Source organism: Sphaeramia orbicularis, chromosome 4, assembly GCF_902148855.1.
Source record: "Sphaeramia orbicularis chromosome 4, fSphaOr1.1, whole genome shotgun sequence".
Lineage (NCBI taxonomy): Eukaryota > Metazoa > Chordata > Actinopteri > Kurtiformes > Apogonidae > Sphaeramia > Sphaeramia orbicularis.
Window position 1 is genome coordinate 17,833,064 of NC_043960.1, and position 23,125 is coordinate 17,856,188.

At 36.1% G+C, this 23,125-nt stretch overlaps 1 protein-coding gene and 8 non-coding genes across 9 annotated transcripts; 8 read left to right on the forward strand and 1 right to left on the reverse strand.

Annotated features, from left to right (window-relative positions):
* Positions 1 to 22: 22 nt before the first annotated feature.
* LOC115418520 (fetuin-B-like) lies at positions 23 to 11,367 on the forward strand. The gene is made up of 7 exons (XM_030133024.1): positions 23 to 220; positions 337 to 450; positions 1,489 to 1,567; positions 4,816 to 4,982; positions 7,898 to 8,011; positions 9,705 to 9,827; positions 11,110 to 11,367. Exons 1-7 carry the CDS (start codon positions 23 to 25, stop codon positions 11,365 to 11,367), a joined length of 1,053 nt encoding a protein of 350 aa, XP_029988884.1.
* A 2,181-nt stretch (positions 11,368 to 13,548) lies between these two features.
* Positions 13,549 to 13,620, forward strand: trnah-gug (transfer RNA histidin (anticodon GUG)). The gene has a single exon. It is a non-coding gene; the product is annotated as a tRNA-His (tRNA).
* Positions 13,621 to 14,649: 1,029 nt separating this feature from the next.
* Positions 14,650 to 14,721, forward strand: trnah-gug (transfer RNA histidin (anticodon GUG)). The gene has a single exon. It is a non-coding gene; the product is annotated as a tRNA-His (tRNA).
* A 495-nt stretch (positions 14,722 to 15,216) lies between these two features.
* trnah-gug (transfer RNA histidin (anticodon GUG)) lies at positions 15,217 to 15,288 on the forward strand. The gene has a single exon. It is a non-coding gene; the product is annotated as a tRNA-His (tRNA).
* Positions 15,289 to 15,782: 494 nt separating this feature from the next.
* Positions 15,783 to 15,854, forward strand: trnah-gug (transfer RNA histidin (anticodon GUG)). Its single transcript has one exon. It is a non-coding gene; the product is annotated as a tRNA-His (tRNA).
* Positions 15,855 to 16,957: 1,103 nt separating this feature from the next.
* trnah-gug (transfer RNA histidin (anticodon GUG)) lies at positions 16,958 to 17,029 on the forward strand. Its single transcript has one exon. It is a non-coding gene; the product is annotated as a tRNA-His (tRNA).
* Positions 17,030 to 17,539: 510 nt separating this feature from the next.
* trnah-gug (transfer RNA histidin (anticodon GUG)) lies at positions 17,540 to 17,611 on the forward strand. Its single transcript has one exon. It is a non-coding gene; the product is annotated as a tRNA-His (tRNA).
* Positions 17,612 to 20,067: 2,456 nt separating this feature from the next.
* trnah-gug (transfer RNA histidin (anticodon GUG)) lies at positions 20,068 to 20,139 on the reverse strand. Its single transcript has one exon. It is a non-coding gene; the product is annotated as a tRNA-His (tRNA).
* Positions 20,140 to 22,061: 1,922 nt separating this feature from the next.
* trnah-gug (transfer RNA histidin (anticodon GUG)) lies at positions 22,062 to 22,133 on the forward strand. Its single transcript has one exon. It is a non-coding gene; the product is annotated as a tRNA-His (tRNA).
* Positions 22,134 to 23,125: the final 992 nt, after the last annotated feature.

The following is a 23,125-nucleotide window of genomic DNA, read 5'->3' on the forward strand; positions in this document are numbered from 1 at the left end:
TCCTGTGTTTGTGTGTCTGAGAATGAGGGTGTACGTGTTAGTCCTGTGTGTGTTTGTGCTGCAGCAGAGGACTAGAGCCAGGCCAGAAAGTCCAGGATGCAACAGTCCTGAGGCAGTGAGGGTGGCAGAGGAGTCCGTGGAGCAGATCAACCAGGACCGGACACATGGATACATCCTGAGCCTCAACAGACTGTATGACCTGTCTGTCACACCTGAAACGGTAGGGCAAAAACACACAACCCTAACCCTAATGGTCAAAGAAAATCTGTTAATGTGAATGACATGAGGTTACATGTATAACTTAACGTGCATGGTTGTTTGTGTGGGTATTTTCAGGAAAAAGGTGGGCTGCTGTACCAAATGACCCTTGATGTCATGGAAACCAAATGCCATATCACCAGCCGGAAACCATGGAAAACATGTGATGCCAGACAGCTTCATGAGGTTCCAGTAAGTACCACATGGTGGCGTATCTTCAGTTTACGGCTCATACGACAATGCTAAAATCCCAAAAACACTGTACATGTTTTTATGTTGGATTTCAAAGGTGGAATGTAGTCAACTTTATGTGCAAATTTGTAGCAGTTTCATTTATATGGAGTACTTCTATTTGTGACGTTATACTTGCTATCGTACAGATTTTTCTAATTTCATGGAGAGTTTGCTTTTTAAAGATACATAGTTCTCACAGAACAGTGATGTTAAGAACATACGATGATCTTCTAGAATATGCATTGCTTTAGATTAAACTATCCAGCTGTTTATAAAGTACAGTAATGTGCAAAAGTCTTAGGCCACCTTTAGCTTTGTTGTTTTTGCAGGGCTGAAATGACTACACATATTTTTATATCGTATATGTCTCCTTTTCTTTTCTTCACATACACAAAAATATGGAAAATATATGTGCAGTCTTAACATGCAAAAACTGAACTAAATGCATTCTAAAGGTTAAAGTCAAGTTAAAGTTAAAGCTGCAAGTTAAAGTTAGAAACATCTGACATGTGGTGAACAAAACCTAGTATAAAATATCTGAAAATGTATGCTATAAATCTCATATTTTCTGAACAGTTGGGTTAAAGACATGTTAACTGCAAAGGGAGGTCAGAATAAATACGACCTCTTTGGTTTATAGGAGTTGTTTGTTCCTTTAAACATGTATTTTTACTGCTGTACATAATTAATTACATTTTAATCATCAGTAACATATAATATACAGTGTATAAAATTAATCCATAAACATCAGAGCAGGCTACAGTGCAATAATAACGCTAATAAGGCCCATTTTATAGCCTATTTTAAACCATAATTTTCATACTTCAAATACAGTTTGCTCTTTACACACTGTACTTTTGCTAAATATGGTTTTAAATGCACAACTTTTACTTTTGATGGAACATTTTGACAGGCACATATGTGTACTTCTTCTTAGAGGAAGTAGGGACACTGAATGCTTGTCCCATTTCTAAAGTGTCTATTTGTGTCCCTCAGGTTTATGGAGAGTGTGAAGTATCTGTGCATGTTGACTCTCAAGTCCAACTTCAGAGCTACTCCTGTGGACTTCGTCAAGGTACACTATTAGACCTGTCTGGTCATTGTTGTTCTTCATTTGATATTACAAAACACATATATGGTATAAGATGTTGAAAAATACACTTACGCCTTATCCACACAAAGACAAAAATGATCATTAGATTTTTCATTTTTAAAAAAGTCTTCTGTAATTTTCTGCATTATCTCTAATGATGCGGTCCACGAACAAATGACACACATTGTGTATCATGTATGTGTTTTATATAGTTTTGCTTTGTATGGCAGCTACCTTGGCCAGGTCTCCCTTCCAAAAGAGATTTCTAATCTCAATGGGACTTCTTGGTTAACTTTTAACCCCTGAGACATTATTTCAGGTAAACGGGCTGTTGTGAATTTGAGTCTGTTTCAGTGTCGTAAAAGCTGCTGTGAGTATGTGCTTGTGTTCCTTTTCTTCAGTGGTTTTGTTTTACTGTGTATTTTAGGGTCAAAGCAGGTGGAATAATAGAAAAAGACAAAGAGAGGAATTGAAGTTTGACAGGTTTTTACTAAAAAATGCACTCAGAAAGTACATCAATAAGAGATTTAGGATGTCTAACATGAACTGTGAACTGGAACACACTGAACAACAACAAGTATTTGAATCATGGCCCAGTTGTTTTTGTTTTGGGACAATTTTTTTATCAAAAAGCAGCTACACTGTCAAAACTCGGTAAAAACACTGTAAAAATAAATAGATAAATAAATAAATAAATAAAAATAAAGTAAAATCACCACAACACTGCAAACAACCATAAAAACAAACAACCACAAAGAGGACTGTGTAAAAAAAATAAATTAATTTAAAAAAAAATAGCCCAAACCCACCATTTTTATAGCTAGTCGGTCTCACTCACTGCTCTGTGTTTTGCCCCCCATTCCACAAGCGTGTGTGTTGGGGGGGGGGGGGGGGGGGGGGTGCACTGAGCATGCTCAGATATCTATTCTATCAACAGATTTTGAACTTTTTCCTATTGAGCAAATGGTTGAATTTTTATGAATATTTAAAATCAGTCATACATTCCAAATGTTCACCCCAGACACGTTAGGGGTTAAAGGGTTATTCAGATTCAGAAAACTTTATTTATCCCGTACGGGCAGTTCATTAAGTTAAGTAAAGGTAAATAAATAAATAAATGTTGTAGTATATACACTGTAAGACCGGATAAGTTGAGTTTACTTAAAAAATTTAAGTAATGAGTAATGACAACTTGAGCGTATTAAACTTAAATGCTTGATTTGAATGGAATTGCTATTTAAAGTACAACACACTAAATGCCAAATTAATTTAACTTAAAATTTGTTGCAATGTCCAGTGCTTTGTATAATCATTGACTTAATATCATTAGTTCGTTGGACTTAATTCCAAACTGGTTTAAGTTAAAATCTTTTGCAATGTAAATTGCTTTGTATAATTATTTAACCTAATACACTGTAATATGGAAGGAAGTTATCTCACTGTAATGTGCCAGGACAGGAAGTGGTTTTATTTTGGTAATTTATATAGGTTTTCATTAAACAAGCTTAGTATGGGTTGAACAGTACAGCCATTGTTTGTCCTATGGCTCTAACTCGTGGTGCAGGTCTACAGAAATACAAAAACAAACACAAAAAGTCCAATAAACACTGACATACACACATTAAGTCCAAATTAACTCTAACACCACAACCCCGCTGAACCCCTGCACAGAAAAAGAACACATTTTTAACAACATGTCCAATACCCACAATGCAATGTGGAGATAAAAAGGTGTGGTCATGACTAAAACTTAGTGATTTAAATCCATTCAACTTAAACTTTTTTGTACTTTCGTCTATGTCTACAAATTAGTAGAATATACTTAATATTTTATAGTAATGTGATAAAACTTAAATCATTTAAGTACATTGTAATTAAAGCATTTTAGTAAATACAAAGTCTGGGCTTACAGTGTATATATGCTAGGCCTGTAAGAGGTGCTGTAATGCTGCCACAGAAATACACCAGAAACAGACAATAAGGCATGGAGCATGTGCATATAATGTATACGATGTGACCTTTTCCAACTTTGTTACTGTTTTTTGGTCGGTTTGTACATGCAGGTTAAGGGGGAGGTGGGGTTATGGTGTCATCATTTCAGAAAATATGCATATGGGTTGTAAACATGTAGATGCAAGGGTGGGCTGATGAGATTTGTTCACTTTGGGACCTGATTTCAAAATGTAGCATATTCAACCACCTAAAACACTGGTTCCATAGGTGAATGAAACACCCATATAATAAAACACTTTTGCAGATACTCCTCTCAATGTGGATGTCCCCTTAGAGCACAGGTGTCAAACATGCGGCCCAGGGGCCAAATCTGGCCCGCCAAAGGGTCCAGTCCCGCCCCTAGGATGAATTTGTGAAATGCAAAAATTACACTAAGATATTAACAATCCTTTTAGTTCAGGTTCCACGTTCAGACCAATTCAATCTCAAGTGGGCAGGATTCAGTAAAATACGATCATAATAACATATAAATAAGGACAACTCCAAATTTTTCTCTTTGTAAATGTAAATATTTTCATGTATTTACACTAAAACAAAGTATAATTTTGCAAAAAAAAGTGAATCACCTGAACAAACATGAACAACCTGTAATGTCTTAAGAGAAGTAAGTGTAATTTTAACAAGATTCTGCCTGTTACTAAATGTTTTGTGTATTTGTAGATCCACTGTGATCTGTAAATTCTAATGTACATGTGTAAATGATAAACTGAGGCAGAATATTGTTAAAATTACATTTATTTTTTCAGTTTGTTCATGTTATTCACATCTTTTGAAAGGATAGTTTGCAGATGTAAACCTTTTCATCATGTAAATTTACTTTTTTCACTCTAAAACATAGAGAAAAGTTTGGAGTTGACATTATTTATATATTATTATGTTATTATTTTACTAGTTCGGCCCACTTCAGATTAAATTTAGCTGAATGTGGCCCCTGAACTAAGATGAGTTTGACAACCCTGCCTTAGAGTCTAGTGTCTGTGGAAAATATAATGAAATTAAAGATCCTTCCCATGCACCTAAAAATCAGACCATCCCTAAGTGATTGTGCAGATATAGCTGGAAATTATAATGTTTTTTCTACTCATGTATTTTTTCAGCAAACAGAATAGTGGTAAGAAAAATAGTCTGGGTGGAAATTTCAATAACAGTGACAGTTTTTCTGTTTCAAGTATTTGGGTTTGTTATTTAACAGTGTGTTTCTCATCTTTGACCTTCAGTTCCTGCCACTGCAGTGGTGGATACGTGTCCGGACTGTCCCACAGCGGAGAACCTGAATGAGCCTGTCGTCAAGGAAACAGCCAATCTCTCCCTCCAGAGGTTCAATGAAGAGAGTCGCCTGACAAACATCTTCACCCTGGAGGACATTACAAAAGCCAGCTCACAGGTTAAAGCTGCAATGCTCCACAGTCTTTTGTTGCCGCTGGGCAAAAATTCCATGTTTACTTTTCAGCGCATTGTATTTGAAGGAGTCTGAGCAGAACAGTGAATTCTACATATAGAAAATCTACTCTGTGATGCAGGCTTGGCTAATTATAGGTGTTTTCAGTCATGGGGTGTTTTTATTTTAGAACAAGGGTGTCAAACATAAAGCCTGTGGGCTAAAAAAGGGCCCGCCAAAGTTTTCCAATCCGGCCGGTGGAATGAAGCTCAAAAGTGCAAAATTAAACTGAAAATATTAACGGTCAAAGGTGTTCAGGGGCCACATACAACTTAATGTAATATCAAGTAAAATGATAGCATATAAATAATAACATATAAATAATGACAACTCCAATTTTTTTTCCTTGGTTAATGTAAAAAAAAAAAAAAAAATTCATTATGAAAATATGTACATAATAAAATGTGACTAACCTGAACCAATATAAGAAACCTGACATTTCTTAAGAAAAATAACTGCAATTTTAACCCTATTCTGCCTGTTACAAATGTTTTCTGCATTTGTAGATCGGCTGTGATCTGTAAATTGTGTTAATAATAAGCTGTGACATAATATTGGTGAAATTGCACTTATTATTGAAAAAAAATGATAATCCTAAAAGCATTCATTCATTAGTGGTTTTGGTTTTGGTAGCCACATGTCCAGTCTGGTTCCAAGTTCCACCTGCTGATAATTTGGACAATAAATACCAACAATCTATAACCCTTTAACCCCTTCATGCACGAATTATGAGAACCTTAGTCAATATTTTTTTTCTTGAGTGTTTTTGTTCCTCTTTAGGCATAAAAAAAACAATGCAATTGATTTTTTTTTTTTTTTTTTTTTGTGAACGTATTTTTCATGGAGTTACACCATGCATTTAAGTTTTGAAGCAAAGAAACATTTATTTAAAAATCATCATCAGAAAGTGATATACTGTGTGAAAACTATGAAATAAAAGCATTTTTAATGCCAGTAATTGCTAAATTTTCGACCATGCAAAAATCAGACTGTATGTGCTTGGAGGTAGATTCTGTCCATTTGAATGTTTTATTTTGTTTTAATTTTTTTTTTTTTTTTTTTTTTTTGCATGTTCGAAATAAATCAAATCAAATCAAATTAAACTGCTACTGTTTTCTCACATTTTATTATACTCTAATATTAGTTATTACTCATTTCATGGAGATAATATCCTCCTGAGACCCAGGAAATGGACAGTTTTAGCTTTTTTACATTAAAAAATTGTCTTGATTGGAAACCGCATAATGCAACAGTTTTTTCAGATACATTTTTAAAACTACCTTTATTTATTGATTATTTTTTTTAATGGAATGTCCTCTGTAATGGCCAGCATTTTTAAAGTAAAACTGTCAAACTTTTGTCCCCTACAGAGGACGAAATGCATCGCTGGGTCTCAGGAGGATATGCAACCAAAAAAAAAAAAAAAATGTGTTTGTTAATTACAGTCTAATAACAATTAGCAATTGATTTACACTAAAACATGTTGCTGCAGATCAGGTTTATCAAGAACAGCAAAGTCACAGTAATTGTATGAATTGCAGGGTTTTGGATTATGCATAAGCGTCCTGATATGGAACTAAAACAACAAAACCCATGAATAAACAATAGAACAGCTGTAGAATAACTGTCCACTGGAGTGACCAGTATGCATGAAAGGGTTAAATTAGCCTATGTAATTTACCATTGCAGTTACTTATTGCTGAACAGTTTCAGTCAGATGTGTCCCTACATAAAGGTTTGAAAAAGTGTCTTCCTCTTTCCCTAGTTGACATGAAACTGTGTACTGTTATCTGTATTTACATTTAGTCCTCTGATTTGGACAGTGAGGTGAAAGCTGCAGAAGGTAAACTTTACATTTCCAGTGTTTTCATCTCCTACAGCTCTCATAAAAAAAAAAAAAAAAAAAAAAAAAAAGAGTAAACTGACCATCAACATCCAGAATTGAGACTAACTTTAAAATAAGTCAATATTAGCCAACTATGCAAGACTGAGCAAAGACTTTATTGACTGGAGTTAATGTTTTCCACAGTCGTTGGAAAACATTGAAAATTAGGTTAGGTTAATGTAACTTCAGTACAATACATCAAGTTGTACAAGTTTTTTTTAATCTAGTGAAATACCTAAAAAATATATACATTGATTTTAGTTCTTTTACCTCTTGTAGATCATCCTTTAGTATCTATAAATCCATTCTATATTTCAACATCAAAAAAATCATGGGAAGAAATGCTTCTAGGACCCAAAAAAGAGTTTGTTCAAGGTGCTCTTTGGAAAAAGGGATTCATAAAGTAAATGACTGACAGGAAGAAAACTCCAAGGCACTCTCTTTAAGCATTGAAATGCCTTTATTTTCATGGCATGGTCATATATAAACCTTAAAAAACACTTCAACACGTTTCAGCTTCAAGCCTTCATTAGGAAGTCAAACAAAAAAGAAGGTTTTTTAAGGTCTATATATGACCATGCCATGAGAATAAAGGCATTTTAATGTTTTAAGACAGTGCCTTGGAGTTTTCTTCCTGTTTGTCATCAAATACTGTATGTCAGACAAGGGCACACAAGACCCATGAAGACTCCTGAATTTGTAATGTGCGAACAAGAGAATACACTTTATAAAAACAATGGAAGTTAAGAGGGTTTTACAAAAAAAAATAAAACAAAGGAAAATGTGGATCATGGCGTCACAATGAAAGGTTTTACGGTCTATGTGAATCCTACATTTAAATCTGATACTGAATGTATTAGAAACCCAGATACAATGACATTTAAAGTAAAAGTAGTCTTTCTTATGTTAATATTCTTGATTTGTTGTGCATTTATTCTTTTAGCTACTTACATCTGTCTTTGTATCCTTTTTCCAGTGGGTCGTTGGCCCAGCCTACTTTGTGGAGTTCACCATTGTGGAGACGGTTTGTTCCAAAACAAATGATGGCAGTGAAGTGAGCAGCTGTCCTCCAATGGACTGTCAGTTTGCAGTAAGTATCACACAGAAAGTGACACAGCAAATCAGAAAATGTCAGAACCACAAACAGACGGATAGATAGATAGATAGATAGATAGATAGATAGATAGATAGATAGATAGATAGATAGATAGATAGATAGATAGATAGATAGATAGATAGATAGATAGATAGATAGATAGATAGATAGAGAGAGAGAGAGAGAGAGAGATAGATAGATAGATAGATAGATAGAGAGAGAGAGAGAGAGAGAGAGAGAGAGAGAGAGATGGATGCATGGATAGATAGATAGATAGATAGATAGATAGATAGATAGATAGATAGATAGATAGATAGATAGATAGATAGATAGATAGATAGATAGATAGATAGATAGATAGATAGATAGAGAGAGAGAGAGAGAGAGATATGGATGCATGGAGAGAGAGAGAGAGAGAGAGAGAGAGAGATGGATGCATGGCTGGATAGATAGAGAGAGAGAGAGAAGAGAGAGAGAGATGATGCATGGATAGATAGATAGATAGATAGATAGATAGATAGATAGATAGATAGATAGATAGATAGATAGATAGATAGATAGATAGATAGATAGAGAGAGAGAGAGAGAGAGAGAGAGAGAGAGAGAGAGAGAGAGAGAGATGCATGGATAGATAGATAGATAGATAGATAGATAGATAGATAGATAGATAGATAGATAGATAGATAGATAGATAGATAGATAGATAGATAGATAGAGAGAGAGAGAGAGAGAGAGAGAGAGAGAGAGAGAGAGAGAGAGAGAGATGGATGCATGGATAGATAGATAGATAGATAGATAGATAGATAGATAGATAGATAGATAGATAGATAGATAGATAGATAGATAGATAGATAGATAGATAGATAGAGAGAGAGAGAGAGAGAGAGAGAGAGAGAGAGAGAGATATGGATGCATGGAGAGAGAGAGAGAGAGATGGATGCATGGCTGGATAGAGAGAGAGAGAGAGAGAAGAGAGAGAGAGATGATGCATGGATAGATAGATAGATAGATAGATAGATAGATAGATAGATAGATAGATAGATAGATAGATAGAGAGAGAGAGAGAGAGAGAGAGAGAGAGAGAGAGATGGATGCATAGAGAGAGAGAGAGAGAGAGAGAGAGAGATGGATGCATGGCTGGATAGATAGAGAGAGAGAGAGAAGAGAGAGAGAGATGATGCATGGATAGATAGATAGATAGATAGATAGATAGATAGATAGATAGATAGATAGATAGATAGATAGATAGATAGATAGATAGATAGATAGATAGATAGATAGATAGATAGATAGATAGATAGATAGAGAGAGAGAGAGAGAGAGAGAGAGAGAGATGCATGGATAGATAGATAGATAGATAGATAGATAGATAGATAGATAGATAGATAGATAGATAGATAGATAGATAGATAGATAGATAGATAGATAGATAGATAGATAGATAGATAGATAGATAGATAGATAGATAGATAGATAGATAGATAGATAGATAGATAGATAGATAGATAGATAGATAGATAGATAGATAGATATTTGACACATTTACACAAACCAAACCCAGTTAAAACTCCACCCACTCTGGGGGCATTAACATCAGTCAGTCATCAGTCTGAAGCTGCAGATATCGTCCGCTCAGTGTTTTAATAAACATGTAACTGTCGAGTCAGTGTCCTTTCTTGTCCTTCAGCACAGAGGCTTCTGCGTCGGCTCACATGTGACTCAAGAGGAAGAATTTGAGATCAGAGCTCCTGTAGGAGTGAAGAATCAGAAGCCGGTGGTGGAGGTGAAATGTGAGATCTTTGAACCTCAGGTACCTCCTTCACTTGTACTTTACCTCAGTTTTGTCCCTGAAGCTTACATAATTTAACACAATTCAGTTCAGTTTAGTTTATTTCAAATATGCAACAAAACAAAATGTAATCCTATTTAGTCCTTAGAAATCAAACAAACTGCAAGAAAACAACAAAACATATACATGAAAACAAAGCATGACTTCATTCGCATTTTCAAACAGGAGTGGGAGGAAGTATCTCAGTTAGCATTTTAATTCTAGTTGTACTTGTGACTTTTAGTTCACCCTATATTTTATTTATTTGTTTATTTGTATTAATAACCTTTATTTAACCTTGAAAAAAGCTCATTGAGATTAAGAATCTCTTTTTCAAGAGTGTCCTGGTCAAGACAGCAGCAGCAGAATTTACACAAATCCGACATCACAGCCATAACATCGACACTAAAAATATACATAAAACACAATGAAAGTCTCCTCTAAAACCATACATAAAACACTTAAATAAGAACATACATTTAAAACACCACCATTATTTTAAACGGTGCAAAAAGGATAACAACATTCCTTAGAAGCCTCTCAAAGCAGAACCTGATTCAATCAATCAGACAAACATCTACATCCACATTTATCCTTTTCCCATTGATTTAAGATGACTTTGAATGTATTTAAAGAGACCAGTTCCTTCAGTTTATTCTCTTTTAATACCTCCTCTAATCAGAGATGTGCTATGGAAATCAACCTACCTTGCTTTGCCTTGAGTAAAAAGCTTGAGTTGATATTTTTACAAAACAGGGTGGCTGTGGCTCAGGTGGTAGAGCAGGTTGTCCAGTAACCAAAGGGTTGGTGGTTCAAATCCAGCTCTATCCTAATCAGTCTCTTGTGTCCTTGGGCAAGACACTTCACCCTCTGTGCCTCCAGTACCACCCACATTGGTATATGGGGCAGCTGTGGCTACAAATGTATTTTACCACCACGAGAGTGAATGAATAATGGGTCAATAATGTAAAGCACTTTGGGTGTCTAGAAAACCACTGTATAAATCCATTATTAATAAAACTTTTTTTAATCCCTTGTATCTATAGTCCTGCCTGAGTAATGAATGTGAATCCTTTCGACACCTCTGCCTTTAATACCTTGTTTTTTTGGTTTTTTTACTACATATATGTAATTTGAAAAGAAGTTGCCTCGACAAGGAACAAAGTAATCCCTCAAAAGCAGCCCTACCACACCTTTAAACCTCATTCTATCTTCACCTCTCCTCAACATGCCGATGAAGGTTTTTCCTCTTCCTCTTCCTCAGGCTGCTGTTGCAGAGGAACAGGCCCATGCGAAGGCGGCCAGTGGACACACTGAGCATCAGCACCTCAACCACACACACCTGCACCCCCATGAGCACCCGCACTCTGACACACCTACCTCAGACCACACTGACCCCGGGCCCAGAAGCTCCCTGGGGACTGTGGTGGATCAGCCTGCTTCTCCCAGATCTGCTCCACATGCCAGCTCCTGCCCCAGTCCCCACAGACACAATCTGGGTTTAGTCAAACTCAGGCTCTGAGCGCAAGATTGGACTGTTTGTTTTTGATTTTCTGGTCATGATGTATCTTTTTCTGCATGTTCTGATTAAAAAACGTGCAACCAAGAAGACTCATCTGTGTGTGATGGCTCCACTGTGACACTGTTGAGCACCTGTGTGTGTTACTGCTGTTACAATCAACATGATTTCATTTTATTCCAAATTGAACTCTTTATAGGGCACTCATAGATATACTCTGAAATTCTAAATTTTAACCTTTACCTAAGTGACGTTTGTCGCATTTCAATGATGTAAAGGTCGGATAAATGCGACCTGACCGTTCAGAGTGAGGTCGCATTGCAAAATATCAGATACATACCGGATTTAGGACCACATATGAAAGTGGCCCGGGTTGGATTTGAAAAACTCAGATTTGTGCTGTTCAAACTGTCTTTAACAGATCGGGTACAGGGCACATATGGGAAAAAAACAAAAATAATAATTTGGGCCACATTTGCCTCCAGTCTGAACACAGCCAAAATCATCTGCATTTAGGGGCCACATACAGACCAATTCAATAGTCCTGTGGGTCAGACCTGTAAAATACGATCATAATAACCTATAAATAATAGCAACTTCAATATGTTCTCTTTGTTTTTGTGTCACAAAAAGTAAAATTAGATGAGACTGTTTACATTTACAAACTATACTTTCACAATAAATGTTAAAAACATGAACAAATATGAAAAACCTGAAATTTCATTAGTGAAGTAAATTCAAATTTACCAATATTCTGCCTGTTTCTAAGTATTTTGTGCCTTTGTAGATCCACTGTGATCTGTAAGTTGTGATGCATGTATGTAAATGATAAGATGAGGCATAATACTAACTGGAAACTGATGAATTTAGTGTATTTTATGGTTTAGTACATTCTCATAGTGTTTTATGCCAATGATCACAATACCTGCTTATAACAAGGTAATTAGATGCTGAGAAACAATGACACAACAAAACGTGAAAGTACAAAACACATAAGTTTCCAAAGATAAACTATTATTAGGCTGTAAATAACCATGTTAATATAATTGTGTAATTTATGCATTTACAAAGAGTATAGAACTCTGTATACATCCATGAGTTTTTACAGGAGACAAAACAAAACTGAATTCAGATACATGGTCAAGTTTTACAATATTTTTCTTTCTATGAAAGAATGAATAGAAACATTTGGTAGAGTTATAATGATGCAAACATACCCTCTCAGATGGAGAGAGACGCTTCATTCTTCTACAGTACATTTAAACATCTAACAAAAGTATTAGAAGGAAAAAACACACCCTCTGTTGGTCAGATTTGGAAGTGCAGATGCAAAATCAAAACCAACAACTCAGTTACACTCATGTTGGTGACAGGAATATGTGGAAGAGGATTAGGGCCACTGGGGAAAAAAATGAGGACCGATAATTTTTTTTTTTTTTTTCTTATTGCTCTTGGAGAAAAGTTAGAATTCTGAGAAAAAAGTCAGAATTCTGAGATTAAAGTCAGGATTCTGATTTAAAAAAAAAAAAAAAAAAGTCAGAATTCTGATTTGAAAAAGTCAGAATTCTGAGATTAAAGTCAGAATTCTGAGATTAAAGTCAGGATTCTGATTTAAAAAGAAAAAAAAAAATTTCAGAATTCTGATGTTAAAAATACAGAATCCTGAGATTAAAGTCAGAATTCAGACTTTTTTCTCAGAATAATGATAAAAAATATTATATATATATATATATATATATATATATATATATATATATATATATATATATATATATATATATATATATATATATATATATGACCTTAATAATTTTTTTTCCAGTCCCCCTAATCCTCTTCCGTAGGAATATCCTGCTACTAACAGATGATATTATTCTTTATTAAGTTTATTGCTTTAAAGGAGTGCACCTTTGGATACTCTCATGTTTCAGCTCAGCTCTATTTTTGTGACAACCCACGTGGATACAGTTACACTCTCGGAGTTATTTTGGGAGTTTTCCTCTTTGTCACCTATAACAGAACAAGCAGTACGAACAGATTAAACATTATAAACTGGAACTTTTTAAGGTGCTTTTGCATTTATAACTCAATATAAAAGTAGAACAACACAGAACCGTATCTGTTTTCACCTCTCAGCAATGCTGTAGATTCTCTTTGCACTAGCTCCTATCCAGTGGACGGCTCGCCGTGATCGTATAGTGGTTAGTACTCTGCGTTGTGGCCGCAGCAACCCCGGTTCGAATCCGGGTCACGGCAGTTTTGGATGTCAGCCCGTTATATCAAGGCTGGTGATCCTCATTGGGCTGGACCAGTAAAATAAATGATGACAACCTCAAGCTTTGGTCTTTGCTTTAGTGCAATAAAAAACATTAAATTTTGAAAATATTTACATTTACAAACTATCCTTTCACAAAAATGATGTCAATAACCAGAAAAAAAGAATTTCTAAAGAAAAATAAGCGCAATTTTAACAATGTTATGCCCCAGTTTATCATTTATAGGCTGCATGTACTTTACATTCAATGTTAAACATTTGCTAACAGGCATAATATTGTTAAAACTTTGAAGTTTAGAATTTGGAACTAAAATAAGAATAGTTTCAACAATATTATCTATCAGCATATTATGAACACAACTTATCTACAAATGCACAAAACATTTGATAACAGGCAGAATATTTAAAATGACACTTGATTTTCAGGTTGTTCATATTTTATTGTTAAAGGGTAGTTTGTAAATGTAATTATTTTCATAATGATTTTTTTTCCCACAATAAACACCCGAGATTTACAAAAATAAATAAATAAGTAAATAAATAAATAAATAAATAATTGTCCAAGTTATATACAAGTGTGGGGAAGCACAAGAGTTCAGGCCAGACAAAAGTAAAGTACAAAAGTAGAGTCAGATGACAAGTTAAAATTATTTGTCACTATTTATTTTGTTGAAGAATGCACCTAAAAATTCTAATGTACTGAGTGGAATTGCAAGAAATGTTGTGGAAAATCCCCGAATGTTGTTTGGAACAGTATCAGACCCTGTGTATAAATGTGCCACTACTATTAAAACCAAACCTACAGATGCGCAAAGCAGCACAGCCACAGACGCATTTACTGCATTCATGAACAGTCTGTGTTCACTCTGTCTAGTAGATAACTCTTAGTCCTCGTGTATTTTTTTTTCTCCATTCATACCTCAGTGTGATTTTAGTAAATCACAGAAACTGATCAGTTGTCTCCTGTCATGATCAGTGTGGACTGTCCCTCTGTGCGCACTCATCCAGTCGCCGTGATCGTATAGTGGTTAGTACTCTGCGTTGTGGCCGCAGCAACCCCGGTTCGAATCCGGGTCACGGCAGATTTTGGCTTTCACTCCGTTATTAGTAGTAGGACCTGACCTGAACACTGATTTGTATTATCTCCTTGAAAAAAAAAAAAAAAAAAAAAAAACATTAGTCCAAATAATAGACAAATGTGGAAAAGCACAAGAGTTCATGTGAGTTTGAAGTGAGCAGGTAAAACCATTTCTCATCTCATATTGTCATGGAGAAAGCACAAAAAAATCATAGTAATGCAGTGGAAAGTCCTTGAATGTTATCGGAGACAGCATTTACACCCTGTGTGTATTAAATGTGCCACTATAATCCAAACCAAACCGACAGATCACTGTTTTTCTTGTGCGCAAACTAACACAGACTCATGCGCATTTACGCCACTCACTTATTTATAAATTGATTTACCCTTTTATGTATCTGTCTGTTTCACAGCTCAATATAACGCTAGAACAACTATTTTCTCCTTTCATCAGTAGTGTAGATTCACAGTCCGTGTGCTCTCATCCAGTGGACAGTGTGCCGTGATCGTATAGTGGTTAGTACTCTGCGTTGTGGCCGCAGCAACCCCGGTTCGAATCCGGGTCACGGCAAATATTGGCTTTCACTCCGTTATTAGTAGCGGTACCTTATATGTACACTGATTTATATTATCTCCTTTGGCACACCTGGGAACGATTGAAAAGTATTTGTCCAAATGATAGACAAATGTGGAAAAGCACATGGTCTCACACGAGTTCATGTGAGAAAGCACAAGAAAATCATAGAAATGCAGTGGAAAGTCCTTGAATGTTGTCGGGGACAGCATTTACACCCTGTGTGTATTAAATGTGCCACTATAATCCAAACCAAACTGACAGATCACAGTGTTTTTCATGTGCGCAAACTAACACAGACTCATGCGCATTTGTTCCATTTATGAGTAGTTTGTTTCCCAGATCAAACACTGATTAGCACTTTTTAAGATGCTTTTTATTATTTATTTATCGGTCAATGTAACAGTAAAAAAGCACAGGAATTAATCCATTTTATTTTGTCAGCCTGCTGCAGAGTTTCCAGACAATAGCATTCATCCAGTGAATAGTGTGCCGTGATCGTATAGTGGTTAGTACTCTGCGTTGTGGCCGCAGCAACCCCGGTTCGAATCCGGGTCACGGCAGATTTTGACTTTCACTCCGTTATTACTAGTGGTGCCTTACATGCACACTGATTTGTATTATCTCCTTTGGCACACCTGGGAACTATAAAAAACTATTTGTCCAAATGATAGACATGTGTGGAAAAGCACACGAGTTCATGTGAGACCAAAGTGCTGAAATGAGCAAGTAAAACCATTTCTCATCTTATATTGTCATGGAGAAAGCACAAGAAAATCATAGAAATGCAGTGGAAAGTCCTTGAATAATGTCGGGGACAGCATTTACACCCTGTGTGTATTAAATGTGCCACTATAATCCAAACCAAACCGACAGATCACTGTTTTTCTTGTGCGCAAACTAACACAGACTCATGCGCATTTACGCCACTCACTTTTGATTTATTTACCCTTTTATTTATTTGTCTGTTTCACAGCTCAATATAACGCTAGAACAACTATTTTCTCCTTTCATGAGTAGTGTAGATTCACGGTCCGTGCGCTTTCATTCAGAGAACAGTGTGCCGTGATCGTGTAGTGGTTAGTACTCTGCGTTGTGACCGCAGCAACCCCGGTTTGAATCCGGGTTACGGCAGATATTGGCTTTTACTCCGTTATTAATAATGGTCCCTTATCTGTACATTGATTTATATTATCTCATTTGGCACAACTGGGAACTATTGAAAAGTATTTGTCCAAATGATAGACAAATGTGGAAAAGCACACGAGTTCATGTGAGACCAAAATGGTGAAGTGAGCAGGTTTCTCATCTCATATTGTCATGGAGAAAGCACAAGAAAATCATAGAAATGCTGTGGAAAGTCCTTGAATGTTATCGGGGACAGCATTTACACCCTGTGTGTATTAAATGTGCCACTATAATCCAAACCAAACCGACAGATCACAGTGTTTTTCATGTGCGCAGACTAACGCAGACTCATGCGCATTTGTTCCATTCATGAATAGTTTGTTTCCCAGATCAAACACTGATTAGTACTTTTTAAGATGCTTTTTTATATTTATTTATAGGTCAATGTTACAGTAAAAAAGCACAGGAATTAATCCATTTTATTTTGTCAGACAGCTACAGAGTTTCCAGCTAAGCGATTTCATCCAGTGGCCAGTGCGCCGTGATCGTATAGTGGTTAGTACTCTGCGTTGTGGCCGCAGCAACCCCGGTTCGAATCCGGGTCACGGCAAATTTTGACCGTCTATCCATGAAAGCGTGAATGAGAATCTGCATTATGGGGTGTGTTACCTCCTTGGACGCACACCTGAGATGTATTGTAAACAATTAGTCCAAAGGATAGACATGGAAAAACAAGAGTGGAGTGAGGTGACCAGGTAACATAATTTCTCACTTTTTATTTTATTGAAGAATGCACTGGAAAGTCACAATGTACCGAGTGGAATTGCAAGAAACACAGTGGAAAGTTCCTGAATGTTGTCAGGCATAGCATCCAGACCCTGTGTGTAAATGTGGCACAATCCAAACCAAACCACACCTACTGATCACCTAGCGTTTTTTTGTGCGCAAAGCAACACAGACTCAGCCGCATTTACGCCACTCATTTATTTATTTATTAATTTATTTACCCTTTTATGTATCTGCCTGTTTCATAGCTCAATATAACGCTAGAACAACTACTTGCTCCTGTCATCAGTAGGGTAGATTCACGATTTGTGCGCTCTCATCCAAGGAACAGTCCGCCGTGATCGTATAGTGGTTAGTACTCTGCGTTGTGGCCGCAGCAACCCCGGTTCGAATCCGGGTCACGGCAGATTTTGACTCTCAGTTTCCTACAAACTTCGGACAACATTGGATGATCAAACTGTCACTGAAACGTTAGAGTAAAATTCACTGTGTCACATTACGTCAGTCAATTCTTTAAACTCCTAGTAATTTTTTGGTTTTAAATACTATGTTTTTTCCTGTAAATTTACTCTCTTGCGGCTGTTTTATCTATTCTGTTTTTAATAATATATAGGCAAATGAATAATTTGTCAATAACAGTAGGATATTTTGACTCTTTGTCAAATTTAGCCTTTGTCATTTTTATATTTTTGCCATACACATGCGTAAAATTTGATATAACTCACCCAACCAATGTATTTTTTCGTTTTAGTCATAGTCTCAGGTCATGACCAGGTGTTTATTAGTCATAGTACAGTTTGCTGTGATCGTATAGTGGTTAGTACTTTGCGTTGTAGCTGCAGCAACCCATGTTCGAATCCAGGCCATGGCAGGGTTTCGATTTTCAATTTCCTAAAAGTCCAGGACAGCTTTGGATGATCAAACTGCTGTCATTTAAATGTTACCCAGATAGAAAAATCATTATGGCTTAAATCTGGCCCAGAACAGGCATGCCATTTTGGCAAAGTTCTGGGCAGATATATGAGCCTTAAATGGCCCAAAATAGGCAAGCCAAAATCAAACCAGAAGGAAGCCAAAATTCACCCAAAAGTAACTGCAGACTTCCAAAATATAGCCATAATTGTCCCAGAAAAGCCCCAAATCCCCATAATCCAGCCAAAATGTAGCCAAAACTGACCCCAAAGGAGGCCAAAATTCACCCAAAATTTGTGTTGATCATGGTTTTAAAATTAAGTGGTGTTTTCTTCTGGGTAGAAATTCACACTCTTTGCGCTGTGTTTTGACTTTACAGAAATATGCCAAAACACAACCAAAACACACCCATATATGGAATAAGATGTTGCCGCTCTTTAGTCAACCTTCTGGCTTGTCATAAACATGCCATACCATCCCCATACTTGATCCCGCTCTTTGCCCAGTCTTTTGGTTAATCAGACATATGCCTTAACTCAGCCATATATTGCTGGTGCCTCCATATCTATTATGGATAAACTTAATCATACCATAGTTGAGCCTAAAGGTTTTCATAATGCCAAAAGAAAGCCAAAAATGCCAAATGTATGCCTTGAATGTTGTCTGGGACAGCATCTAATGTAACACTAGAATTAATGATCAGTTGTAGCCAGTCAGGATGGTACAGAGTTTCCCACCTTACATTCTCATTCAGTGGATACTTCGCTGTGACTGTATAGTGGTTAGTACTCTGTATTGTGGTTGCAGCAATGCTGGTTCGAATCCAGATCATGGCAAATTTTGATTTTGATCATGCCCTTTGATTAGTAGGGCACTGCCTTACCTGTAGTTAGAATAAAATGGTATCAAGAGAAGAATAAAGAAACTTATATCCAAATTCACAATGTACTATATATTTGAAAGGGAAGCAAATATAAGTAACATTAACAAGATAACTATGATAATCAGAATGTCATGATAACTTATAACCCTTAAAAAATCTTTCCTCTCCTTAGACCAGCAAAAGTGAACATCTGTCGTGATCCGGACTCGAACTGGGGTTGCTGCGACTACAACACAGAGTTCTAACTCCTATATGATCACAGCACACAAGTATGCAGGGTGGGGAAGCAAAATTTACAATATTTTGAGGCAGGGATTGAAAGACAGTGTATGACCAATTAGTTTATTGAAAGTCATGAGAATTTATTTGCCACAAGAAAATTTACATAATAGAAAATGTTTTTATTCTATGTGTCCTCCTTCTTTCTCAATAACTGCCTTCACATGTTTCCTGAAACTTGCGCAAGTGTTCCTCAAATATTTGGGTGACAGCTTCTCCCATTCTTCTTTAATAGTATCTTCCAGACTTTCTCGTAATAGTTTTGCTCATAGTCATTCTTTTCTTTCCATTATAAACAGTCTTTATGGACACTCCAACTATTTTTGAAATCTCCTTTGGTGTGACGAGTGCATTCAGCAAATCACACACTCTTTGACGTTTGCTTTCCTGATTACTCATATGGGCAAAAGTTTCTGAAAAGGTATGGATAATAGTGTTAGGTATGATTATGACATCAATATATGTTTGGTTTCAAAACAATTGACGTAGTGCCTGCTGAGAAAAAACAACTAAATGTTCATTGTAAATTTTGCTTCCCCACCCTGTATATTCACTGATGATTCAAGACTATGCATAACAGAAGAAGACATTTCTTGTGAACAATTTGAGTTACACTATGGACTTACTCATACGCATAATAAAAGCATCAGTTTGAAAAGGACTCAATTTGGCAAAGAGTCTGTGCATCCAGGTAAAGAAAAATTAGGATGATTTATATTACAGATAATAAACCAGGAATATCAAGAGTACAAAGACATCTTGAGGGTCATCTCAAGTCTGTCCTTCCCTGCCGTGACCCGGATTTGAACCGGGGTTGCTGCGGCCACAACGCAGAGTACTAACCACTATACGATCACGGCACACTGTACCATGGGTAATAAACACCCCATGATGAGGAAAGCACTTTGGTTGGGTGAGTTATGGCAAAAACATACATTTGACAAAAACTCCGTTTGATAGAGAGTCTGTGTGTCCTCAAGGAAAATGTATTTTTCAGAAAATATCTTAGATTTATGATTAAATTATTAATTATATATCATTAAAACAAAAAATAGATAAAGAAACTTCGTAAGAGAGTAATCACTAACAGCAAGTTTACAGAACATAAAAGTAAACAATTTAAAACCATAAAATGACCAGGAATTCAAAGAGGTTAGGAAGATTTTAATGTATTTAATAGTGCATTAATTATCCAAAGGTACTGAAATTTATATGGGATTGAAAGTCGAAATTTGCCGTGATCCAGATTCAAACCGGGGTTGCTGTGGCCACAACGCAGAGTACTAACCACTATACGAACACGGCATGTCACATCTGGACAAAAAGTACCTTTAGATTACTCCAAACCATTCATTAAATACTAGGATATTAGACATTTGCAGAAAATTCTGGCTTAGTGATGTATTTTTTAAGTAGTCTACTTTTACTTTCAATAACACCTCTATAATGCCTGTTTATTTATTGTGCCTTTAAATCATTTTATTATAACAGCAGAAAAAATATTGAAAATATCCCACTTTTTTATTAACAGGATGTTCAGACTCTTTGCCAAATTGAATCGTTTTCAAACTGATGCTTTTGTTTACGTATGTGTAAGTCAAAAGTACAACTCAAATGTTTTGTCTTCTTTTAACCATAGTCTAAGATCAGCGATAGGTGTGTATTGTGTGATGTTATCATTATAGTGGTTAGTCCTCTGTGTTGTGGCCATAACAATCCGGGTCACGGCAGATTTTGACCACCATGCACTAAAATAAAATTATTTCAAGGGAAGAATAAAGACACTTACAACCAAAGTGACAAGGTATTAAATGTTAAATACTAAGAGCAAACAAATATAAGTAGACTTAACATTATCAAGATGACTGTGATAATCACAAGACCACGTGGATACCTTTATTATAACCATCAAAAACCTGCCCTGTCTTTAGGACAGTGAAAAATCAAAATCTGCTGTGACCCTGATTCAAACCGGGGTAACCGCAACCACAACACAGAGTACTAACCACTGTATGATCACAGCACACATGGATAAAAGGTAGGCTAGTTTTTCATGACTCTAACCATCTATTAAATGGTATTGGAGTGAATTCTGGCTTAGTGGTGCATTTTTTAAATAGTCTACTTTTACTTTCTATAACACCTCTATAATACCTGTTTATTTATTGTGCCTTTAAATCATTTTATTACAACAGCAGAAAAAGCACAGAAAACATCCCACTTTTTCATTAACAGGATGTTCAGACTCTTTGCCAAATTGAGTCCTTTTCAAACTGATGCTTTTGCTTATGTATGTGTAAGTCAGTAGTAGAACTCAAAGTGTTCACAACAAATGCCTGGTCTCAGATCAGCAGTAGCTACATCATCAAATAGTCATATAGTGGTTGGTACTCTGCGTCATGACCACAGCAACCCCGGTTTGAATCCGAGTCATGGCAGATTTTGAGTTTCAATCCGTTATAGCTTTGGTGACTATTCTTTGTACTATCACCTTGGTCACACAGCTGACATTTATTAAAACAAGAATATATTCAAGTATGGAAAAGCACAAGAGTTCAGCTCAGACAGAAGTGGGGGGAGGTGACCAGGGAAAATCAACTCTCAGCTGTTATTGTCATAAAAAGCACGAGAAAATGGTAGTATACTGTGTAGAAATGCAATGGAAATTTCTTGAATGTTGTCTGGGACAGCATCTAATGTAACACTAGAATTTATAATCAGTTGTATCCTGTCAGGACAGTACAGAGATTCCCACCATTCATTCTCATCCAGTGGATAGTGCGCCGTGATCGTATAGTGGTTAGTACTCTGCGTTGTGGCCGCAGCAACCCCGGTTCGAATCCGGGTTACGGCAGATTTTGACCATCATGCACTTTGATTAGTAGGGCACTGCCTTACCTATAGCATTACCTGTGATTAGAATAAAATGGTATCAAGAGAAGAATAAAGACAACCAAAGTGACAAGGTACTATATATTCATTATTAAAGGGAAACACAAATAAGTAACATTAACAAGATGACTGAAATGTCATAACTTCAACCCTCAAAAACCTGCCCTGTCTTTAGAACAGCAAAAGTCAACATCTGCCATGACCCAGATTCAAACCAGGGTTGCTGCGACCACAACGCAAAGTATTAACCACTATACGATCACAGCACTGTCCACTGGATGAGAATGAATGATGGAAATCTCTGTACTGTCCTGATAGGATAAAAGTGATTATTAATTCTAGTGTTACATTAGATGCTGTCCCGGACGACATTCAAGAAATTTCCATTGCATTTCTGCACAGTATATTATGACTTTCTTGTGCTTTTTTATGTGTATGTTTTAGTTTTTGTTTTTTCTTTTTTTAGTCCAACAGCCTGAATGATCTGATGGACTATTGGTATCAGTTGGCCTCCATCCATCCGTAAACAATGTTTCAAGAATCTTCCTCTCCGAAACCGTCAGTCAAAATGACTTGATATTTGTTGTGGAACATCTTTGGGGTAAGGTCTTCCAAGTTTGTTCAAGGAACTGGGAAATATTAATTTAAAATTTTTATGAACTTTTGACATTTTAAAATCCCCACTGGTTTATAATGGGACACATTTCAAAGTGATGTAACTTCAAAACAGATGAAGACATTGGTGTAATTACTATTGGCAATAGATAGGAAGTCATATATAGGCTTTCATTTGGTGCCTTGACTTTTGACCTTGAGTGACCTTGAAAGGTCAAATGAATGTCAGTTAACCCTTTCATGCATACTGGTCACTACAGTGGACAGTTATTTTACATCTGTTCTCTTGTATATTCATGGGTTTTGCTGTTTTAGTTCCATATCAGCCAACACTGTGGA

Excerpts from the sequence above, each read along its gene's own strand:
- LOC115418520 (XM_030133024.1), top strand. The coding sequence starts at position 23 with ATGAGGGTGTACGTGTTAGTCCTGTGTGTGTTTGTGCTGCAGCAGAGG. Across the intron at positions 8,012-9,704 it reads CAATGGACTGTCAGTTTGCA|CACAGAGGCTTCTGCGTCGG; the intron begins GTAAGTATCACA and ends CTTGTCCTTCAG. Across the intron at positions 9,828-11,109 it reads GTGAGATCTTTGAACCTCAG|GCTGCTGTTGCAGAGGAACA; the intron begins GTACCTCCTTCA and ends CCTCTTCCTCAG.